Below are 19982 nucleotides of genomic sequence, written 5' to 3'. Positions count from 1 at the left end.
CAGTCCAGAAAAAAGGTGTTTCTCCCGGAAGAGAAAGCCAGGGAATTATCCGAGCTAATCAGGAACCTCCTAAAACCGAACCAAGTCTCAGTGCATCAATGCACAAGGGTTCTGGGTAAAAATGGTGGCTTCCTCCGAAGCAATCCCATTCGTTAGATTCCACGCAAGAACTTTCCAGTGGAACCTACTGGACAAATGGTCCGGGTCGCATTTTCAGATGCATCAGCGGATAACCCTGTCACCAAGGACAAGGGTATCCATCCTGTGGTGGTTGCAGAGTGCTCATCTTCTAGAGGGCCGCAGATTCGGCATTCAGGACTGGGTCCTGGTGACCACGGATGCTAGCCTGCGAGGCTGGGGAGCAGTCACACAGGGAAGGAATATCCAGGGCTTAGGGTCAAGCCTGGATACATCACTTCACATAAATATCCTGAAGCTAAGGGCCATTTACAATGCTCTAAGCTTAGCAAGACCTCTGCTTCAAGGTCAGCCGGTGTTGATCCAGTCGGACAACATCATGGCAGTCACCCACGTAAACAGACAGGGTGGCACAAGAAGCAGGAGGGCAATGGCAGAAGCTGCAGGGATTCTTCGCTGGGCGGAAAATCATGTGATAGCACTGTCAACAGTATTCATTCCGGGAGTGGACAACTGGGAAGCAGACTTCCTCAGCACGACCTCCACCCGGGAGAGTGGGGACTTCACCCAGAAGTCGTCCACATGATTAAAAAACTCGACAGGTATTGCGCCAGGTCAAGAGACCCTCAGGCAATAGTTGTAGACGCTCTGGTAACACCGTGGGTGTACCAGTCAGTGTATGTGTTCCCTCCTCTGCCTCTCATACCCAAGGTACTGAGATTGATAAGATGGAGAGGAGAAAGCACTATATTCGTGGCTCCGGATTGGCCAAGAAGGACTTGGTAACCGGAACTTCAAGAGATGCTCACGGAGGGTCCGTGGCCTCTACCTCTAAGAAGGGACCTGCTCCAGCAAGGACCCTGTCTGTTCCAAGACTTACCGCGGCTGCGTTTGACGGCATGCCGGTTGAACACCGGATCCTGAAGGAAAAAAGGCATTCCGGATCAAGTCATCCATATCCTGATCTAAAGCCAGGAAGGATGTAACCGCAAAAAACATTATCACCGCAATTGGCGAAAATATGTTGCGTAGTGCGAGGCCAGTAAGGCCCGACGGAGGAAATTCAACTGGGTCGATTCCTACATTTCCTGCAAACAGGAGTGTCTATGGGCCTGAAATTGGGGTCCATTAAGGTTCAGATTTCGGCCCTGTCAATTTTCTTCCAAAAAAGAACTAGCTTCAGTCCCTGAAGTTTAGACGTTTGTAAAAGGGGTACTGCATATACAGCCTCCTTTTGTGCCTCCAGTGGCAATTTGGGATCTCAATGTAGTTTGGGTTCCAAAAGTCACATTGGTTTGAACCACTTAAATCTGTGGAGTTAAAATATCTCACATGGAAAGTGGTCATGCTGTTGGCCCTGGCCTGAGCCAGGCGCGTGTCAGAATTGGCGGCTGTATCCTGTAAAAGCCCTTATCTGATTTTCCATTCGGACAGGGCGGAATTGAGGACTCGTCCTCAGTTTCTCCCTAAGGTGGTTCCAGCGTTTTCACCTGAACCAACCTATTGTGGTGCCTGCGGCTACTAGGGACTTGGAGGAATCCAAGTTGCTGGATGTTGTCAGGGCCCTGAAAATATTTCCAGGACGGCTGGAGTCAGGAAATCTGACTCGCTGTTTATCCTGTATGCACCCAACAAGCTGGGTGCTCCTGCTTCTAAGCAGACTATTGCTCGTTGGATTTGTAGTACAATTCAGCTTGCACATTCTGTGGCAGGCCTGCCACAGCTAAAATCTGTAAAAGCCCGTTCCACAAGGAAAGTGGGCTCATCTTGGGCGGCTGCCCGAGGGGTCTCGGCTTTACAACTTTGCCGAGCAGCTACTTGGTCAGGGGCAAACACGTTTGCTAAATTCTACAAATTTGATACCCTGGCTGAGGAGGACCTGGAGTTCTCTCATTCGGTGCTGCAGAGTCATCCGCACTCTCCCGCCCGTTTGGGAGCTTTGGTATAATCCCCATGGTCCTTACGGAGTCCCCAGCATCCACTTAGGACGTTAGAGAAAATAAGAATTTACTTACCGATAATTCTATTTCTCATAGTCCGTAGTGGATGCTGGGCGCCCATCCCAAGTGCGGATTGTCTGCAATACTTGTACATAGTTATTGTTACAAAAATCGGGTTATTATTGTTGGGAGCCATCTTTTCAGAGGCTCCTCTGTTATCATACTGTTAACTGGGTTCGGATCACAAGTTATACGGTGTGATTGGTGTGGCTGGTATGAGTCTTACCCGGGATTCAAAATCCTTCCTTATTGTGTACGCTCGTCCGGGCACAGTATCCTAACTGAGGCTTGGAGGAGGGTCATAGGGGGAGGAGCCAGTGCACACCAGTTAGTCCTAAAGCTTTCTTTAGATGTGCCCAGTCTCCTGCGGAGCCGCTATTCCCCATGGTCCTTACGGAGTCCCCAGCATCCACTACGGACTATGAGAAATAGAATTATCGGTAAGTAAATTCTTATTTTAATACTAAAAAGAAATCCTCAGCTGCTTTTCCCGCTTCAAAGGAATTGAATGACCTCTTTGAAGAGGCTTGGGTTAACCATGACAAGAAATTTCAGATCCCTAAAAGGTTGATTTCTACCTTTCCCTTTCCATTAGATGATAGGAAGAAATGGGAGAAACCACTGATGGTGGACGCATCGGTGTCCAGGTTGTCGCGTAAGATAGTCTTACCGGTTCCCGGGGCTTAAAAGACGTGGCTGACCGCAATATTGAGACCACTCTCAAATCTTTATACACGGCGGCGGGGGTGGCCCAGACACCCACTATTGCTTGTGCATGGATCAATATGCCCATTGCTAAATGGTCGGGTAACCTAATTGACGGTTTAGATTCCTTAACCAGGGACGATATTATTTTACTACCACATGTCCAGGACTCTGCTACCTTTATGGTGGAAGCCATAAAAGAAATTGGTGTGCTCAACGCACGCACCACTGCCATGGCAGTGTCAGCACGCAGGGGTTTGTGGCTACGCCAGTGGACTGTGGATGCGGACTCCAGGAAAGGAGTGGAAAATCTGCCTTTCACAGGAGAGGTCCTGTTCGGGGATGAACTGGATAAGCTAATATCTAAGGCTACAGCGGTTAAGTCTACATACCTTCTTTCCGCAGCTACCCCGGCTAGGAAAGCCTACTCTGCTCCAACTTTGCAGTCCTTTTGGGTGGCTAAATTCAAGGGCAAATCCAAAGGTTCTTCTACAGCCTTCAAAGGCAATAGAAGTAAACCCAGAAAACCAGCAGCTGCAGGTTCTCAGGAACAGGCCTCAGGGTCTGCTTCCTCAAAGCCTTCAGCATGACGGTGGAACACACTGCCTGGAAGACAGACAGGTAGGAGCCCGGTTACGTTATTTCACATTTGGGCAACGTCATGCCAGGATCCCTGGGTCAAAGATCTTATAGCACAGGGATACAGAGACTGGAGTTTCAGGAACTCCCACCTCCCATTCTTCAAATCCGGCTTACCAGCTTCTCCAGAAGCCAGTTCGACCCTACAAGCAGCAATTCAAAAACTGTTACTGACTCAGGTCATTGTTCCAGTTCCACTTCACCTGCAAAACAAAGGTTTTTATTCCAATCTGCTTGTGGTACCAAAATCGGACGGTTCGGTAAGGCCCATTTTAAACCTCACCCGTACTTACAGGTGTTAAAGTTCAAGATGGAGTCTCTGAGAGCGGTGATCTCAGGTTTGGAGGAGGGGGAATTCCTGGTGTCTCTCGACATCAAGGATACATACCTTCACATTCCGATTTGCCCGCCTCATCAGGCGTACCTAAGGTTTGCACTGCAGGACTGTCACTTCCAGTTTCAGGCCCTGCCATTTGGCCACTCCACGGCACCGAGAGCTTTCACCAAGGTGATGGCAGAGATGTTTCTCCTCTGCAAACAGGGAGTGAACATCATACCATACCTGGATGACCTGCTGATAAAATCACCTTCCAGGGAGGGGTTGTTGGACAGCAGTGCCCTCTCAACCAGACTTCTCCAGGATCACGGATAGAGTCTGAACCTGCCAAAATCCCACCTGGAACCTACACGGAGGTTTCCATTCCTAGTAATGATCCTGGATAAAGAGGAACAAAAGGTGTTCCTTCTGTTGGAAAAGGCATTGGTAATACAGTCAATGGTGCGGGATGTCCTAAAACCAACCCGGATATCAGTGCATCTGTGCATTCGCCTTCTGGGGAAGATGGTAGCCTCTTACGAGGCTCTGCAGTACGGAAGGTTTCATGCCAGGCCATTCCAGCTGGATCTGTTGGACAAATTGTACGGATCACATCTTCACATGCACCAGAGGATACGTATGTCGCCAAAAGCCAGGATTTCTCTTCTATGGTGGCTCCAGACTTCTCACCTGACCGAGGGTCGACGGTTCGGGATTCAAAATTGGATTCTGCTAACCATGGACACAAGCCTCAGAGGTTGGGGAACAGCCACTCAGGGGGAACAGTTCCAAGGAAAATGGTCAAGTCAGGAAGCCATTCTCCCGATCAACATTCTGGAACTAAGTGCCATATACAACGCCCTTCTACAGGCATCGCATCTTCTTCAAGATCAAGCCATTCAGGTTCAGTCGGACAATGTGACGGTCGTAACGTATATAAACAGACAGGGTGGAAGAAAGAGCAGAGCTGCAATGTCAGAGGTAACAAAAATTCTCCTCTGGAGAGAAAGACACGTGGTGGCGCTGTTGGTAATCTTCATTCCGGGAGTAAACAACTGGGAAGCGGACTTCCTCAGCAGGCACGACCTCCATCCAGGAGAGTGGGGCCTTCACCCGCAGGTGTTCGAGTCCTTAACAAGTCAGTGAGGAATTCCACAGATAGACATGATGGCCTCTCGTCTCAACAAGAAGCTAAAGCGCTATTATTCCAGGTCGATGTACCCACAAGCAGTGGCGGTGTACGCTCTGGTGACGCCATGGGTTTACCAGATGGTATACGTGTTCCCACCTTTTCCACTAATCCCAAGAATTCTCAAGAGAATGACAAGGGAAAAGGTTCAAGCACTTCTCATTGCTCCAGATTGTCCGAGAAGGGCCTGGTATGCGGATCTACTGGAGTTGCTCCTGGAGGACCCGTGGCCTCTACCTCTGCGAGAGGATCTTCTGTAACAGGGGTCGTTTTGTCTATCAAGACTTACCGCTGATACGTTTGACGGCCTGGAAGTTGAACGTCAGATTTTAGCCCGGAAAGGCATTCCGAACAAGGTTATTCCAACCCTGATCCAAGCTAGGAAAGGGGTAACGTCTAAACATTACCACCGTATTTGGAAAAAATGTCTTGTAGTGTGAAAACAGGAAATTTCCTGCAGTGGAATTTCAACTGGAACATTTTCTCCTTTTTCTACAGTCAGGTGTGGATGTGGGCCTACATTTGGGCTTCTTGAAAGTCCAGATTTCGGCCTTGTCCATTTTCTTCCAGAAACAATTGGCTTCCCTCCCTGAGGTTCAGACATTCTTGAAGGGTATTCTGCACATCCAACCGCCCTTTACGCCTCCCACGGCATCTTGGGATCTTAATGTGGTATTGCAGTTTCTGCAATTGGACTGGTTTGTACTTTTACAGTAGGTTGACGTTAAGTTTCTTACGTGGAAGACTGTTACACTGTTGGCCTTGGCTTCCGCAAGGCGTGTGTCCGAAATGCGGGCGTTGTCTCACAAAAGCCCCTATTTGTTTTTTTATGAGGATAGAACTGAACTCCGAACTCGTCAGCAATTTCTTCCTAAGGTGGTGTCTGCGATTCATATCAACCAACCTATTGTGGTTATGGTGCTTACTGACACCTCTGCTACCTCAAAGTCCCTGGTTGTTTTGAGGGCTTTGAGGATCTACGTGTAGAGGACAGTTCGTCACAGAAAATCTGACTCGCTGTTTGTTCTCTATGATCCCAAGAAAATTGGGTGTCCTGCTTCAGAGCAGTCTATTGCTCGCTGGATCAAGCTTACTATCCAGCAGACTTATTCATCGGCAGGATTGCCGGTTCCTAAAGTACAGGCCCACTCTACTGGGTCAGTGGGTTCTTCCTGGGCGGCTGCCCGGTGTGTCTCGACTTTACAGCTCTGCTGAGCAGCTACTTGGTCAGAATCGAAAACGTTTGCCAAGTTCTACAAGTTCGATACTTTAACCAAACTGAAGATCCTCAGAGGCCAATCAGTCCTGCAGGAACCTCAGCACTCTCCCACCCAGTTTGGGAGCTTTGGTACATCTCCATGGTACTTTTGTGGACACCAGTATCCTCTAGGACGTAAGAGAAAATAGGATTTTAATACCTACCGGTAAATCCTTTTCTCTTAGTCCGTAGAGGATGCTGGGGACGCTTCAAGAACCATGGGGTATAGATGGGATCCGCAGGAGACATGGGCACTTTAAGACTTTGAAAGGGGTGTGAACTGGCTCCTCCCTCTATGCCCCGCCTCCAGACTCCAGTTATAGGAACTGTGCCCAGGGAGACGGACATTTCGAGGAAAGGATTTATTGTTAACTAAGGTGGGACATATACCAGCTCACACCTCAAACACGCTGTACAACATGGCATTTAACAGAAAACCAGTCAACGGCATGAACAACGTCAGTAACAGGCTGACTATAACGTAACACAACCTATAACTAATAACTGTAGTTAGAGTCCGCACTGGGACGGGCGGCCAGCATCCTCTACGGACTAAGAGAAAAGGATTTACCGGTAGGTATTAAAATCCTATTTTCTCATACGTCCTAGAGGATGCTGGGGACGCTTCAAGAACCATGGGGTTTATACCAAAGCTCTAGAACGGGCGGGAGAATGCGGATGACTCTGCAGCACCGATTGACCAAACATGAGGTCCTCATCAGCCAAGGTATCAAACTTGTAAAATTTCGCAAAAGTGTTTGAACTCGACCAAGTAGCTGCTCAGCAGAGTTGTAATGCCGCGGCTCTGCGGGCAGCCGCCCTGGATGAGCCCACTTTCCTGGTAGAGTGTGCCTTCACTGATTTCGGTAACGGCAATCCAGCCGTAGAATGAGCATGCTGAATCGTATTGCAGATCCAGTGCGCAATAGTCTGCTTTGAAGCAGGCGTTCCAATCTTGTTGGCAGCATACAGGATAAACAGAGCTTCCGTTTTCCTAAGTGGAGCCGTTCTGGCGACATATATCATCAAGGCCCTGACAACATCGAGAGATTTTGACTCATCGAAGGCGTCAGTAGCCACTGGTACCACAATAGGCTGGTTCATGTGAAACGATGAAACCACCTTTGGCAGAAATTGCTGACGAGTCAAAGACAAAGCCGCTAACTCACACACCCGCCTTGCGGATGCTAAGGCCAATAGCATGACCACTTTCCAAGTGAGAAATTTCAACTCAACCTTCTGTAAAGGTTCAAACCAATGTGATTGAAGAAAATGCAACACCACGTTTAGATCCCATGGTGCCACTGGGGGCATAAATGGAGGTTGGATGTGCAAAACTCCTTTCACGAAAGTCTGAACTTCTGGAAAGGAGGCCAATTGTTTCTAAAAGAAAACCGATAAGGCCGAAAATTGTACTTTAATCGAGCCTAACTTTAGACCCACATCCACACCTGCTTGCAGGAAATGGAGAAAACGCCCTAGCTGAAATTCTTCCGTAGGAGCCTTCTTGGATTTACACCAAGACACATATTTTCTCCAAATACGGTGATAATGTTTAGACGTTACTCCTTTTCTAGCCTGAAGAAGTGTGGGAATAACTTCACTGGGAATACCCTTTCGGGCTAGGATCCGGCGTTCAACCGCCAAGCCGTCAAACGTAGCCACGGTAAGTCATGGTACACGCACGGCCCCTGCTGTAACAGATCCTCTCGTAGAGGAAGAGGCCAGGGATCTCTTATGAGTAATTCCTGAAGATCTGGATACCAAGCCCTCCTTGGCAAGTCCGGAGCAATGAGGATCACCTGAACCTTTGTTCTTCTTACGATCTTTAGCACCTTTGGAATGAGTGGCAGCGGAGGAAACACGTACACCGACTGAAACACCCATGATGTTACCAGCGCGTCCACCGCTATTGCTTGAGGGTCCCTCGACCTGGAACAATATCTCTGAAGTTTCTTGTTGAGGCGAGACGCCATCATGTCTATTTGAGGAATTCCCCAAAGACTTGTCACTTCTGTGAAAACCTCTTGATGAAGACCCCACTCTCCTGGATGGAGATCGTGTCTGCTGAGGAAGTCTGCTTCCCAGTTGTCCACTCCTGGAATGAAGATCGCTGACAGAGCGCTTGTATGTCTTTCCGCCCAGCGGAGAACTTTTGTGGCCTCTGCCATTGCCGCCCTGCTCTTTGTTCCGCACTGGCGGTTCATGTGCGCTACTGCTGTTATATTGTCCGATTGTATTAGGACGGGCCGGTTGCGAAGAAGACGTTCCGCTTGAAGAAGGCAGTTGTAATTGGCCCTTAACTCCAGAACGTTTATGTGTAGACAAACTTCCTGGCTTGACCATTTTCCCTGGAAGGTTTCCCCCTGTGTGACTGCTCCCCAGCCTCTGAGACTTGCATCCGTGGTTACTAGGATCCAGTCCTGGATCGCGAACCTGCGTCCCTCTAGGAGGTGAGAGCTGTGCAGCCACCACAGGAGTGAGATTCTGGTCTTGGAGGATAGGATTATTTTCCGGTGTATGTGCAGATGGAATCCGGACCACTTGTCCAACAGGTCCCACTGAAACACCCTGGCATGGAATCTGCCAAATTGAATGGCCTCGTAGGCCGCCACCATCTTCCCCAGCAACCGAGTGCATTGATGAATTGATACTCTCACTGGTTTCAGAATTTGTTTGACCAAACTCTGAATTTCCAGAGCCTTCTCTTCTGGAAGAAAAACTCTCTGTAATTCCGTGTCCAGAATCATTCCCAAAAACAACAGCCGCTTCGTCGGATTCAACTGTGACTTCGGCAGGTTTAGGAGCCAACCATGTTGTTGCAGAACTGTCAGGGAGAGAGCAATCTCCTGCTCCAGCTTGTCTTTGGATCTCACCTCTATCAGGAGATCGTCCAGGTAAGGGATAATTGTGACTTCTAACCTGCGAAGGAGAACCATCATTTCCGCCATTACCTTGGTGAAAATCCTCGGAGCCGTGGATAGACCAAACGGCAGCATCTGAAATTGGTAATGACAATCCTAAGTAGAAAACCGCAGGTAAGCCTGATGCGGAGGATATATATGGGGATGTGCAAGTAGGCATCCTTTATGTCGGCCGACACCATGAAATCCCCTTCCTCGAGACTGGAGATCACTGCTTGGAGAGATTCCATCTTGAATTTTCTTAGGTACAGATTGAGGGATTTTAGGTTCAGACTTGGTCTGACCGAGCCGCCCGGCTTCGGGACCACAAACAGGCTTGAGTAAAAGCCTTCTCCCTGTTGTGCCGGGGGAACCCTGACAATGACTTGATTCCGACACAACTTTTGTATTGTATCGCACACTACCTCCCTGTTCGGAAGAGAAGCTGGTAAGGCTGATTTGAAAAAACGTCGAGGGGGTACGTCTTGAAACTCCAGTTTGTACCCCTGGGACACTATTTCTAGAATCCACGGGTCTAGGGCCGAACGACCCCAGAAATTACTGAAAAGCTTGAGACATGCCCCCACCGGTGCGGACTCCCGTAGAGGAGCAGAAGCCGGGGAGGACTTCTGCTCCTGAGAACCTGCCACGGCCGGAGATCTTTTACCTTTTCCTCTTCCTCTATTAGCAAGGAAGGAATAACCGCTTCCTTTTTTGTATTTATTTGGCCGAAAGGACTGCATCTGCAAGTGGTGAGCTTTCTTTTGTTGTGGAGGAACATAACGACTTACCCGCGGTAGCCGTAGATACCAACTCAGCGAGACCTTCACCAAACACCACACCACCTTTATACGGTAGAGACTCCAGCATCAGCATTCCATTGATGAATCCACATTGCTCTCCTAGCTGAGACTGCCATGGCATTTGCCCTTGATCCCAAGAGGCCAATATCTCTCGCCATTTCCTTTAAGTAGGCTGCAGCATCCCTGATATAACCTAGCGTTAAAAGGATGGTATCCCTATCCAGGGTATCTATATCAGATGACAAGTTATCTGCCCACTTCTCGATAGCACTACTCACCCACGCAGATACAATAGCTGGTCTGAGTAATGTACCTGTGGTGACGTAAATGGATTTTAGCGTATTTTCCTGTCTACGATACACAGGGACCTTAAGGGCTGCAGTGTCAGGAGAAGGTAAAGTCACCTTTTTAGACAACCGTGACAGCGCCTTGTCTACAATGGGAGGTGATTCCCACTTCTCTCTATCCCCAGAGGGGAACAGATACGCCATTTGAATCCTTTTGGGAATCAGAAACTTTCTGTCAGGATTTTCACACATTTTTTCAAAAAGGGCATTCAGTTCATGAGAGGGAGTAAACGTTACCTCAGGTTTCTTTTCCTTAAACATACAGACCCTAGTATCAGGAACAGCAGGGTCCTCGGGGATATGCAACACGTCTTTTATTGCCACAATCATGTACTGAATGCTCTTTGTGAATTTTGGGTCTAATCTGGTATCACTATAGTCGACACTGAAGTCAGTGTCCGTGTCGGTATCTGTGTCTGCTAACTGAGCAAACTAACGTTTGTGACCCCGAGGGGGTCTGGACCTGTGATAACACATCCTCCACAGATTTTTTCCATACCTGGTTCTTAGACTCAGATTTATCTAATCTCTTATTAATAAGAGCCACATTCGCATTCAAAGCATTCAACACATTTACCCAGTCAGGAGTCGGCGGTGCCGACAGGGTCACTCCCACAGCCGTTTCTGCCCCCAACAGTCTCCTCCTGGGAAGAGCACTCCGCCTCAGACATGCCGACACACCTGTACCGACACCCACAGACACACTGCGCCAAAAGGGGAACAGACCCACAGTAAAGCCTGAGAACATGGGGAGAAGAATTGGCTGCGCTTGTAATGTGGCCAAAAAAAAAAACCAACCTGGTTAATGGAGAGCTGACAAACACAAAAATGATAATAAAAATTGTTTATTTAAAATATAAATATACCAATGAAATTAGCACAATATCCTGAAATATTGATTATATAGGTGTACTCTGAGCTGACCCTAAATATCAAACAACAAGTAGCAGCATTGATACAATTATTAGATGATTATGAGAGAAAGTTATAACAATAATGTAACAAACATGTGGCTTCTCACTGAGATCAATCATTCACAGAATTCATGAGATTAATATTATCTAGGAGTACAGAGGCAGCATGTACTCCGAGAAATAGGAGAGTCCCAACAGCAAATGGTTTAGCTTGAGGAAAAATGATTAGCTTATCTCTTAAGGGCTATTTGTACCGGGCGTCCCCGGTAAGATCCAGTAATGCCCTTTTGATGGATAAATGATTCTAGCAGACTGCCCTAATGGGAGCTATTCCCGTATGCTGGGAAATAGCTCTGCTTTAACCGGCTTTATTTCCAGGGATCTCCCGTGAGCTGGTAGAAATCCTTTAAAGTGCCCACTTACGTGCAGTTAGGAGTAACAGGTCCCTTGCCGTTAATTGCTTAATTAGCAGAGCAGAAAGTACTTGCCGTGCAGCGAAGTTTTTCCAGAATGGGCAGGTGTGAAGAGATGAATGAGCACACTGGAGCTGAAGTGTCCGTGCTCGGCAACCGCCGCTGGCAGCAGGGGAAAGCCGCTCAGTGAGAAGCGCTGATCGGAGCCGTCCGTAGTGGATGCTTGAAATGCCGGAGTTCAATGGGTCAGCAATCAGAGGGATGGTGGGAGGAGCCTAACGCGTTTCGTCACGATTACGTGACTTTTTCAGTAAAGCCTGTCAGAGAAACACAGAGGGAGTTTGCCAGCTCACAACCCAGCGCCTGTCCCGGTTCTGAAACCTTAATATATAATGCCTCAGACCCTGCAGCGCTTTATAATCACTTAATTTACCACCAAATTTGCTGTGCCCCCCCCCCCGCCCCCCGTTTTGCACCGTTACTTGTATATAGCAGTGGTGAGGAAAGACCAGCGTCTGCAGCTCTGGAGAGAAAATGGCGCTGATGAGAGCTGTGAGGGCTAAGCCCCGCCCCCTTCATGGCACGCTTCAGCCCGCTCTTTTTTTAAACAAATAATGCTGGCGGGGGTACGAATTTAGTGTCAAGGCACTTCAATTTCACTCTGCCAGCCTGAAGAGGTTTCTAATGCTGCCCAGGGCGCGCCCTGCAGTGCCGCTGTGTATGGGAGCATCGCACGCAGCGCGATCGTTGTGCGGTACCTCAGAAGCAGTCACTGAAGTCTTCTACTCACCTGTCTTCTGACTTCTGGCTCTGCAAGGGGGGTGATGGCGGGCTCTGGGAGTGAACCCCTAGGCGTACCTAGTGTTCCAAACCCTCAGGAGCTAATGGTGTCCTGTAGCCAAGAAGCAGAGCATTTAAACTCCCTAGAAGTAGGTCTGACTTCTCTCCCCTAAGTCCCACGATGCAGGGAGACCATTGCCAGCAGCCTCCCTGAAAATAAAAAACCTAACAAAGTCTTTTCCGAGAAACTCAGTAGAGCTCCTCAGCTGTGCATCCAGTCTGCCTGGGCACAGATTCTAAACTGGAGTCTGGATGAGGGGCATAGAGGGAGGAGCCAGTTCACACCCCTTTCAAAGTCTTACACTGCCCATGTCTCCTGCGGATCCCATCTATACCCCATGGTTCTTGAAGCGTCTCCAGCATCCTCTAGGACATATGCGAAAATAGGATTTTAATTACCTACCAGTAAATCCTTTTCTACACACAATACTCCATAATGACAACGTGAAATAAGTTTTTTTTAGATTTTTGCAAATTTATAAAAAAAAATAAAGAAATCACATGTACATGAGTATTCACAGCATTTTCCATGAAGCTCAAAATTGAGCTCAGGTGCATCCTGTTCCCACTGATCATCCATGAGATGTTCCTACAGCTTAATTGGAGTCCACCTGTGGTAAATTCAGTGGGTTGGACATGATTTGGAAAGACACACACCTGTCTATATAAGGTCCCACACTTGACAGTGCATGTATGAGCACAAACCAAGCATAAAATCAAAAGAATTGTCTGTAGACCTCAGAGACAGGCACAAATCCCGGGAAGGGTACAGAAAAATATCTGCTGCTTTGAAGGTCCCAATGAACACAGCGGCATCCATCATCCATAAATAGAAGAAGTTCGCAACCACCAGGACTCCTCCTAGAGCTGAACTAAACTAAATTAAACTGAGCGATCGGGAGAGAAGGGCCCTAGTCAGGGAGGTGACCAAGAACTTGATGGTCACTCTCCGAGAGCTACAGCATTCTTCTGTGGACAGAGGAGAACCTTCCAGAAGGACAACCATCTCTACAGCAATCCACCAATCAAGCCTCTATGGTAGAGTGGCCAGAAGGAAGCCACTCCTTAGTAAAAAACACATGGTAGCCCGCCTGGAGTATGCCAAAATGCACCCGAAGGACTCTCAGACCATGAGAAATAAAATTCTCTGGTCTGATTAGACAAAGATTGAACTCTTTGGTGTGAATGCCAGTCGTCATGTTTGGAGGAAATCAAGCACCACTGATCAGGCCAATACCATCCCTACAGTAAAGCATGGTGGTGGCAGCATCATGCTGTGGGTATGTTTATCAGGATAAAGGGAAAGATGAATGCAGCAATATACAGAGACTTCCTGGATGAAAACCTGCTCCAGAGCGCTCTTGACCTCACACTGGGGCGACGGTTCATCTTTCAGCAGGACAACGACGCTAAGCACACAGATATCAAAGGAGTGGTTTCAGGACAACTCTGTGAATGTCCTTGAGTGGTCCAGCCAGAGCCCAGACCTCAATCCGATTAAACAGCTCTGGAGAGATCTGAAAATGGTTGTGCACCGACGCTTACCATCCAACCTGATGGAGCTTGAGAGGTGCTGCAAAGAGGAATGGGTGAGACTGCCCAAAGATAGTTGTGCCAAGTTTGTGGCACCATATTCAAAAAAAGACTTGAGGCTGTAATTGCTGCCAAAGGTGCATCAACAAAGTATTGAGCAAAGGCTGTGCATACTTATGTACATGTGATTTCTTAGTTTTTTATTTTTTTATAAATTAGCAAATATGTAAAAAAAAAAATTTTCTCACGTTGTCATTATGGGGTATTGTGTGTAGAATTTGGAGGGGAAAAACACATTTATTCCATATTGGAATAAGGCTGTAACATAACAAAATGTTGAAAAAGTGAAGTACTGTGAATACTTTCCGGATGCACTGTACAGTACTAGCAGCCAGTCGCATGCTATTGGTTCTGCTTAAAGAGGACAAAAAGGTTTTAAATAGATTAGTATATATTACAGGATGCCTCTCCATTTTCTTGAAACCTAGATTGTCTGTCTTCGCTATTAATTAGCAGTTTTATAGTTTATTGTGGATTGGTTAGGGGCCACATAGAAACAAATTACACCTTAAAGTACCCAGGCACCTTTGCCTCCAGTGTAGATGTTACCTACATGTACATGTAGGAAAGCAATTTGGTTCTTTACATTTCACACTACTTATAAGGCTGACATTAAAGTCCTGTTCCTGTTGATCTTAACAGTTTGCAGTCTCATCTTTTTCTGCAATGGACTGTCCGTCTCAGTCATGCACAGCAGGAGCCCCCAGATAACTGCTTCCACTGCCGTGACAGACTGGACACACAATAGTCGATCACTGACGAATGATGGGTCCAACGTTGTTTTAGTGAGGCTGCTTGTACTATTGAATTCTATACAAGTTCTTTTTATATAGAAGCAACCTGAAGCACATACGATTTTAGTGTGGACTTACTTCAAAAAACTCACAAGAAGTTTCCCTGGGCAGAGAACAGCTATAAAATATTCTCCCTTTGTTCTCTCCATCCTTCCTCACAACACGAAGAGCAGAGGGGCGATTATGCTTCCTGCACAGGGGGCTGCTCAGATTCAGCTCAGAGTTGGCCCCTGTCCCGTTAACTTGAGGTGAACTGTAAAAGAAAGTCAAATAAGTAGCAGTAACTTGTGCAATTCCATAGACTACTACTTAGTTACACGTTCAGTCACCTGCCTTGACTACAGCTACAGATTAAATAGTGCACATTGTGATGTAAAGGCCGACACCACATGGACAATCTAGTTTCAGTTATCTTAATGTGACACTGCCAATCTTTAAAAAAAAAATAAAAAAAAATGCAATGGTTCTTTTCGAGTGGAACTGAGGAAGGGGGAAGAAGAGGCATAGTAGTTGGGAATCAGTTTGTAGTTATCCCTACAGCAAAGTGGTTCAAAAACCTACTGTAGCTGCACTTTGTGCTGACAGGTGCACTCTCTATGAGCTTATTGTCATGAGTGCTAGTAGCCAAAGTAATTTCTTACATTTTAGGCACTTCATATTGCATCATTTTTTATTTTTTTTTTATTTTTTTTTTATTAAATTGGATATTCAGTTCAGGCAAATGAACAAGCCACAATGAAGTCTAAAATCAATAAACCACAGATGAAAAGCAAAGTTTTTTTGTTTTTTTTAATGCCCTTCACCTAAACCCTTTTCTTTTCAATAAACTCGGAAAAAGCCATACACTATTTCTTTGAAGTTAAAAAGGTTAACAGACATGAGTGAAATTTTTGTAAATGTTCACCCTGACATTTTGCACGTTTTATTGGTAAAATTTGACTGTTTCTGGTCCTACCCAAAAGCACAACATATATGAGAAATCATGGTCCCTTAACATGCAACTTGTATTCATATGCATATGTAACAATTGCAGAATGGTAAAGCAAAACGTAATGATAGTATTGCTGGAATGTACAACTTTGCAAAGCAGTTTGTGCCGCCATTAAACTATTTTTGTTATATTTTGCTTATGTCGTTTTGGTAAGCAGCAATAAAAAGATAATTGGAATATTTTATTTTAAAATCTTAAATTCATTTGTAAACAGTAATGAAGTTTGATTATATTCAAATTAACGTTGAGTCGTGTTGTACTCGTCATAAACACAGGCTAGTTTGTAATATGCTAGAACAATTTATTTTTCAATATTGGTTTCACATTATATGGTTTAAATATATATATGAGGTTCACACCAGTGTCCTAAATAAATAATACCTACATGAGGAGTTATTTGCACTGAAGGAAAACATAGAAATCACTTTCTGTGATTCTGTCACAGGAAAAACAAAGTGGCATCTTTGCTAGCCAATTAAACAGCCACATTGTTCTAATGTCACTGCACAAGATGTGGGACGGAGAAATTGTATTAACAAGGATCAAAGTAGGTGAAGGAAGAGACAATTTACTTTTTTTCAGTTACTATTATATCAACTGGAAGAACAGACTAAAACGTTGAAAAATTGCATTCCCTTACAGTAACTCATTCAAAGCAGAGATCACTTTTTATCCTGTACATTTTGGTACTAACCAATTTAAATGTAGTAGTTGGAGTGAGATTATTAGTTCCAGCTTTATAATAAGATTTTACTTACCGGTAAATCTATTTCTCGTAGTCCGTAGTGGATGCTGGGGACTCCGTAAGGACCATGGGGATAGACGGGCTCCGCAGGAGACATGGGCACTTTAAGAAAGAATTTAGGATCTGGTGTGCTCTGGCTCCTCCCTCTATGCCCCTCCTCCAGACCTCAGTTAGAGAAACTGTGCCCAGAAGAGCTGACAGTACAAGGAAAGGATTTTGGTAATCCAGGGCAAGATTCATACCAGCCACACCAATCACACCGTATAACTTGTGATAAACTTACCCAGTTAACAGTATGAAAAACAACAGAGCATCAGGTCAACCCTGATGCAACCATAACATAACCCTTATTGAAGCAATAACTATATACAAGTATTGCAGAAGAATTCTTGGGACTTGGGACGGGCGCCCAGCATCCACTACGAGAAATAGATTTACCGGTAAGTAAAATCTTATTTTCTCTAACGTCCTAGTGGATGCTGGGGACTCCGTAAGGACCATGGGGATTATACCAAAGCTCCCAAACAGGCGGGAGAGTGCGGATGACTCTGCAGCAACGATTGAGCAAACACAAGGTCCTCCTCAGCCAGGGTATCAAACTTGTAGAACTTTACAAAAGTGTTTGAACCTGACCAAGTAGCCGCTCGGCAAAGCTGTAATGCATACAGGATAAACAAAGACTCTGTTTTCCTGACCCTAGCCATTCTGGCTACATAAACTTTCAAAGCCCTGACCACATCAAGCAACTCGGAATCCTCCAAGTCAGTAGTAGCCACAGGCAACACAATAGGTTGGTTTATATGAAAGGATGAAACCACTTTCGGCAGAAATTGTGGACGGGTCCGCAATTCTGCTCTATCCGCATGGAAAACCAGATAGGGGCTTTTATGTGACAAAGCCGCCAACTCTGACACACGCCTAGCTGAAGCCAAGGCTAATAGCATGACCACCTTCCACGTGAGATATTTCAACTCCACCGTTTTGAGTGGTTCAAACCAGTGGGGTTCCAGGAAACTCAACACCACGTTAAGATCCCAAGGTGCCACTGGAGGCACAAAAGGGGGCTGAATATGCAGCACTCCCTTTATAAACGTCTGAACTTCAGGTAGAGAAGTCAATTCCCTTTGAAAGAAAATTGATAGGGCCGAAATCTGGACCTTAATGGAACCCAATTTTAGGCCCAAATTCACTCCTGACTGTAGGAAGTGAAGGAAACGGCCCAGCTGGAATTCCTCCGTAGGGGCATTTCTGGCCTCACACCAAGCAACATATTTTCGCCATATACGGTGATAATGTTGAGCTGTCACATCCTTCCTAGCCTTTATAAGCGTAGGAATGACCTCATCCGGAATGCCTTTCTCTGCTAGGATCCGGCGTTCAACCGCCATGCCGTCAAACGCAGCCGCGGTAAGTCTTGGAACAGACAGGGCTCCTGTTGCAACAAGTCCTGTCTTAGAGGAAGAGGCCACGGGTCCTCTGTGAGCATTTCTTGCAGATCTGGATACCAAGTCCTTCGTGGCCAATCTGGAACAGAGTATTGTTCGCACTCCTCTTTTTCTTATTATTCTCAGCACCTTGGTTATGAGAGGAAGAGGAGGAAATACATAGACCGACTGGAACACCCACGGTGTCACCAGGGCGTCTACAGCTATCGCCTGAGGGTCTCTTGACCTGGCGCAATACCTCTGTAGTTTTTTGTTAAGGCGGGATGCCATCATGTCCACCTGTGGCAGTTCCCACCGACTTGCAATCTGTGCGAAGACTTCCTGATGAAGCCCCCACTCTCCCGGGTGGAGGTCGTGTCTGCTGAGGAAGTCTGCTTCCCAGTTGTCCACTCCCGGGATGCACACTGCTGACAGTGCGCTTACGTGATTTTCCGCCCAGCGAAGAATTCTGGTGGCTTCCGCCATCGCCACCCTGCTCCTTGTGCCGCCTTGTCGGTTTACATGAGCCACTGCGGTGATGTTGTCTGACAATCAGAACCGGTTGGTCGCGAAGCAGGGTCTCCGCTTGACGTAGGGCGTTGTATATGGCCCCTAGTTCCAGGATGTTGATGTGAAGGCAAGTCTCCTGACTTGACCACAGACCTTGGAAATTTCTTCCCTGTGTGACTGCTCCCCACCCTCGGAGGCTTGCATTCGTGGTCACCAGGACCCAGTCCTGAATGCCGAATCTGCGGCCCTCGAGAAGGTGAGCACTCTGCAGCCACCACAGGAGAGACACCCTGGCCCTGGGGGATAGGGTGATTAACCGATGCATCTGAAGATGTGATCCGGACCACTTGTCCAGTAAGTCCCATTGAAAGGTCCTTGCATGGAACCTGCCGAAGGGAATGACCTCGTATGATGCCACCATCTTTCCCAGGACTCGAGTGCAGTGATGCACTGACACCTGTTTTGGTTTAAATAGGTTCCTGACCAGTGTCATGAGTTCGTGATCTCTCTCTATCGGGAGATAAACCCTTTTCTGGTCTGTGTCTAGAATCATGCCTAGGAAAGGCAGACGAGTCGTAGGAACCAACTGCGACTTTGGAATATTTAGAATCCAGCCGTGTTGCCGTAACACTTCCAGAGAAAGTGCTTCGCTGATCATCAACTGCTCTCTTGATCTCGCTTTTATGAGGAGATCGTCCAAGTATGGGATAATTGTGACCCCTTGCTTCCGCAGGAGCACCATCATTTCCACCATTACCTTGGTAAATATTCTCGGAGCAGTGGAGAGACCAAACGGCAACGTCTGAAATTGGTAATGACAATCCTGTACCACATATCTGAGGTACGCCTGATGAGGTGGATAAATGGGGACATGAAGGTATGCATCCTTTATGTCCCGAGACACCATAAAATCCCCCCCTTCCAGGCTTGCAATGACCGCTCTCAGCGATTCCATCTTGAACTTGAACCTTCTCAGGTACATGTTCAGGGATTTTAAATTCAATATGGGTCTGACCGAACCGTCCGGCTTCGGGACTACAAACATGGTCGAATAATAACCCCTTCCTTGTTGAAGGAGGGGAACCTTGACCACCACCTGTTGAAGATACAATTTGTGAATTGCAGTTAGCACTATTTCCCTCTCGTGGGGGGAAACTGGCAGGGCCGATTTGAGGTATCGGTGAGGGGGCATCTCTTCGAATTCCAGCTTGTATCCCTGAGACACAATATCTATTGCCCAGGGATCCAACTGGGAGTGAACCCACCTGTGGCTGAAATTTCGAAGACGTGCCCCCACCGGGCCTAGCTCCGCCTGTGGAGCCCCAGCGTCATGCAGTGGATTTTGTGGAAGCCGGGGAGGACTTCTGTTCCTGGGAACTAGCTGTGTTGTGCAGCTTCTTTCCTCTGCCCCTGCCTCTGGCAAGAAAGGACGCACCTCGGACTTTCTTGTTTTTCTGTGA

The 19982-nt window shown here is 46.9% G+C and overlaps 1 protein-coding gene across 2 annotated transcripts in view; it reads right to left on the bottom strand.

Annotated features, from left to right (window-relative positions):
* NEIL3 (nei like DNA glycosylase 3) overlaps window positions 1–19982 on the bottom strand; it is a 201888-nt gene that overhangs the window by 11421 nt on the left and 170485 nt on the right. For both annotated transcript variants that reach the window (XM_063920666.1, XM_063920667.1), the window contains one exon: window positions 14931–15105. In XM_063920666.1, coding sequence (XP_063776736.1) covers window positions 14931–15105 — 175 coding nt within the window. The remainder of the gene's footprint in view (window positions 1–14930; window positions 15106–19982) is intronic.

The sequence above is a fragment of the Pseudophryne corroboree genome, chromosome 1 (genome assembly GCF_028390025.1).
Source record: "Pseudophryne corroboree isolate aPseCor3 chromosome 1, aPseCor3.hap2, whole genome shotgun sequence".
NCBI lineage: Eukaryota > Metazoa > Chordata > Amphibia > Anura > Myobatrachidae > Pseudophryne > Pseudophryne corroboree.
The sequence above is the reverse complement of the archived record's forward strand: the minus strand, read 5'-3'. Positions and strand labels throughout refer to the sequence as shown.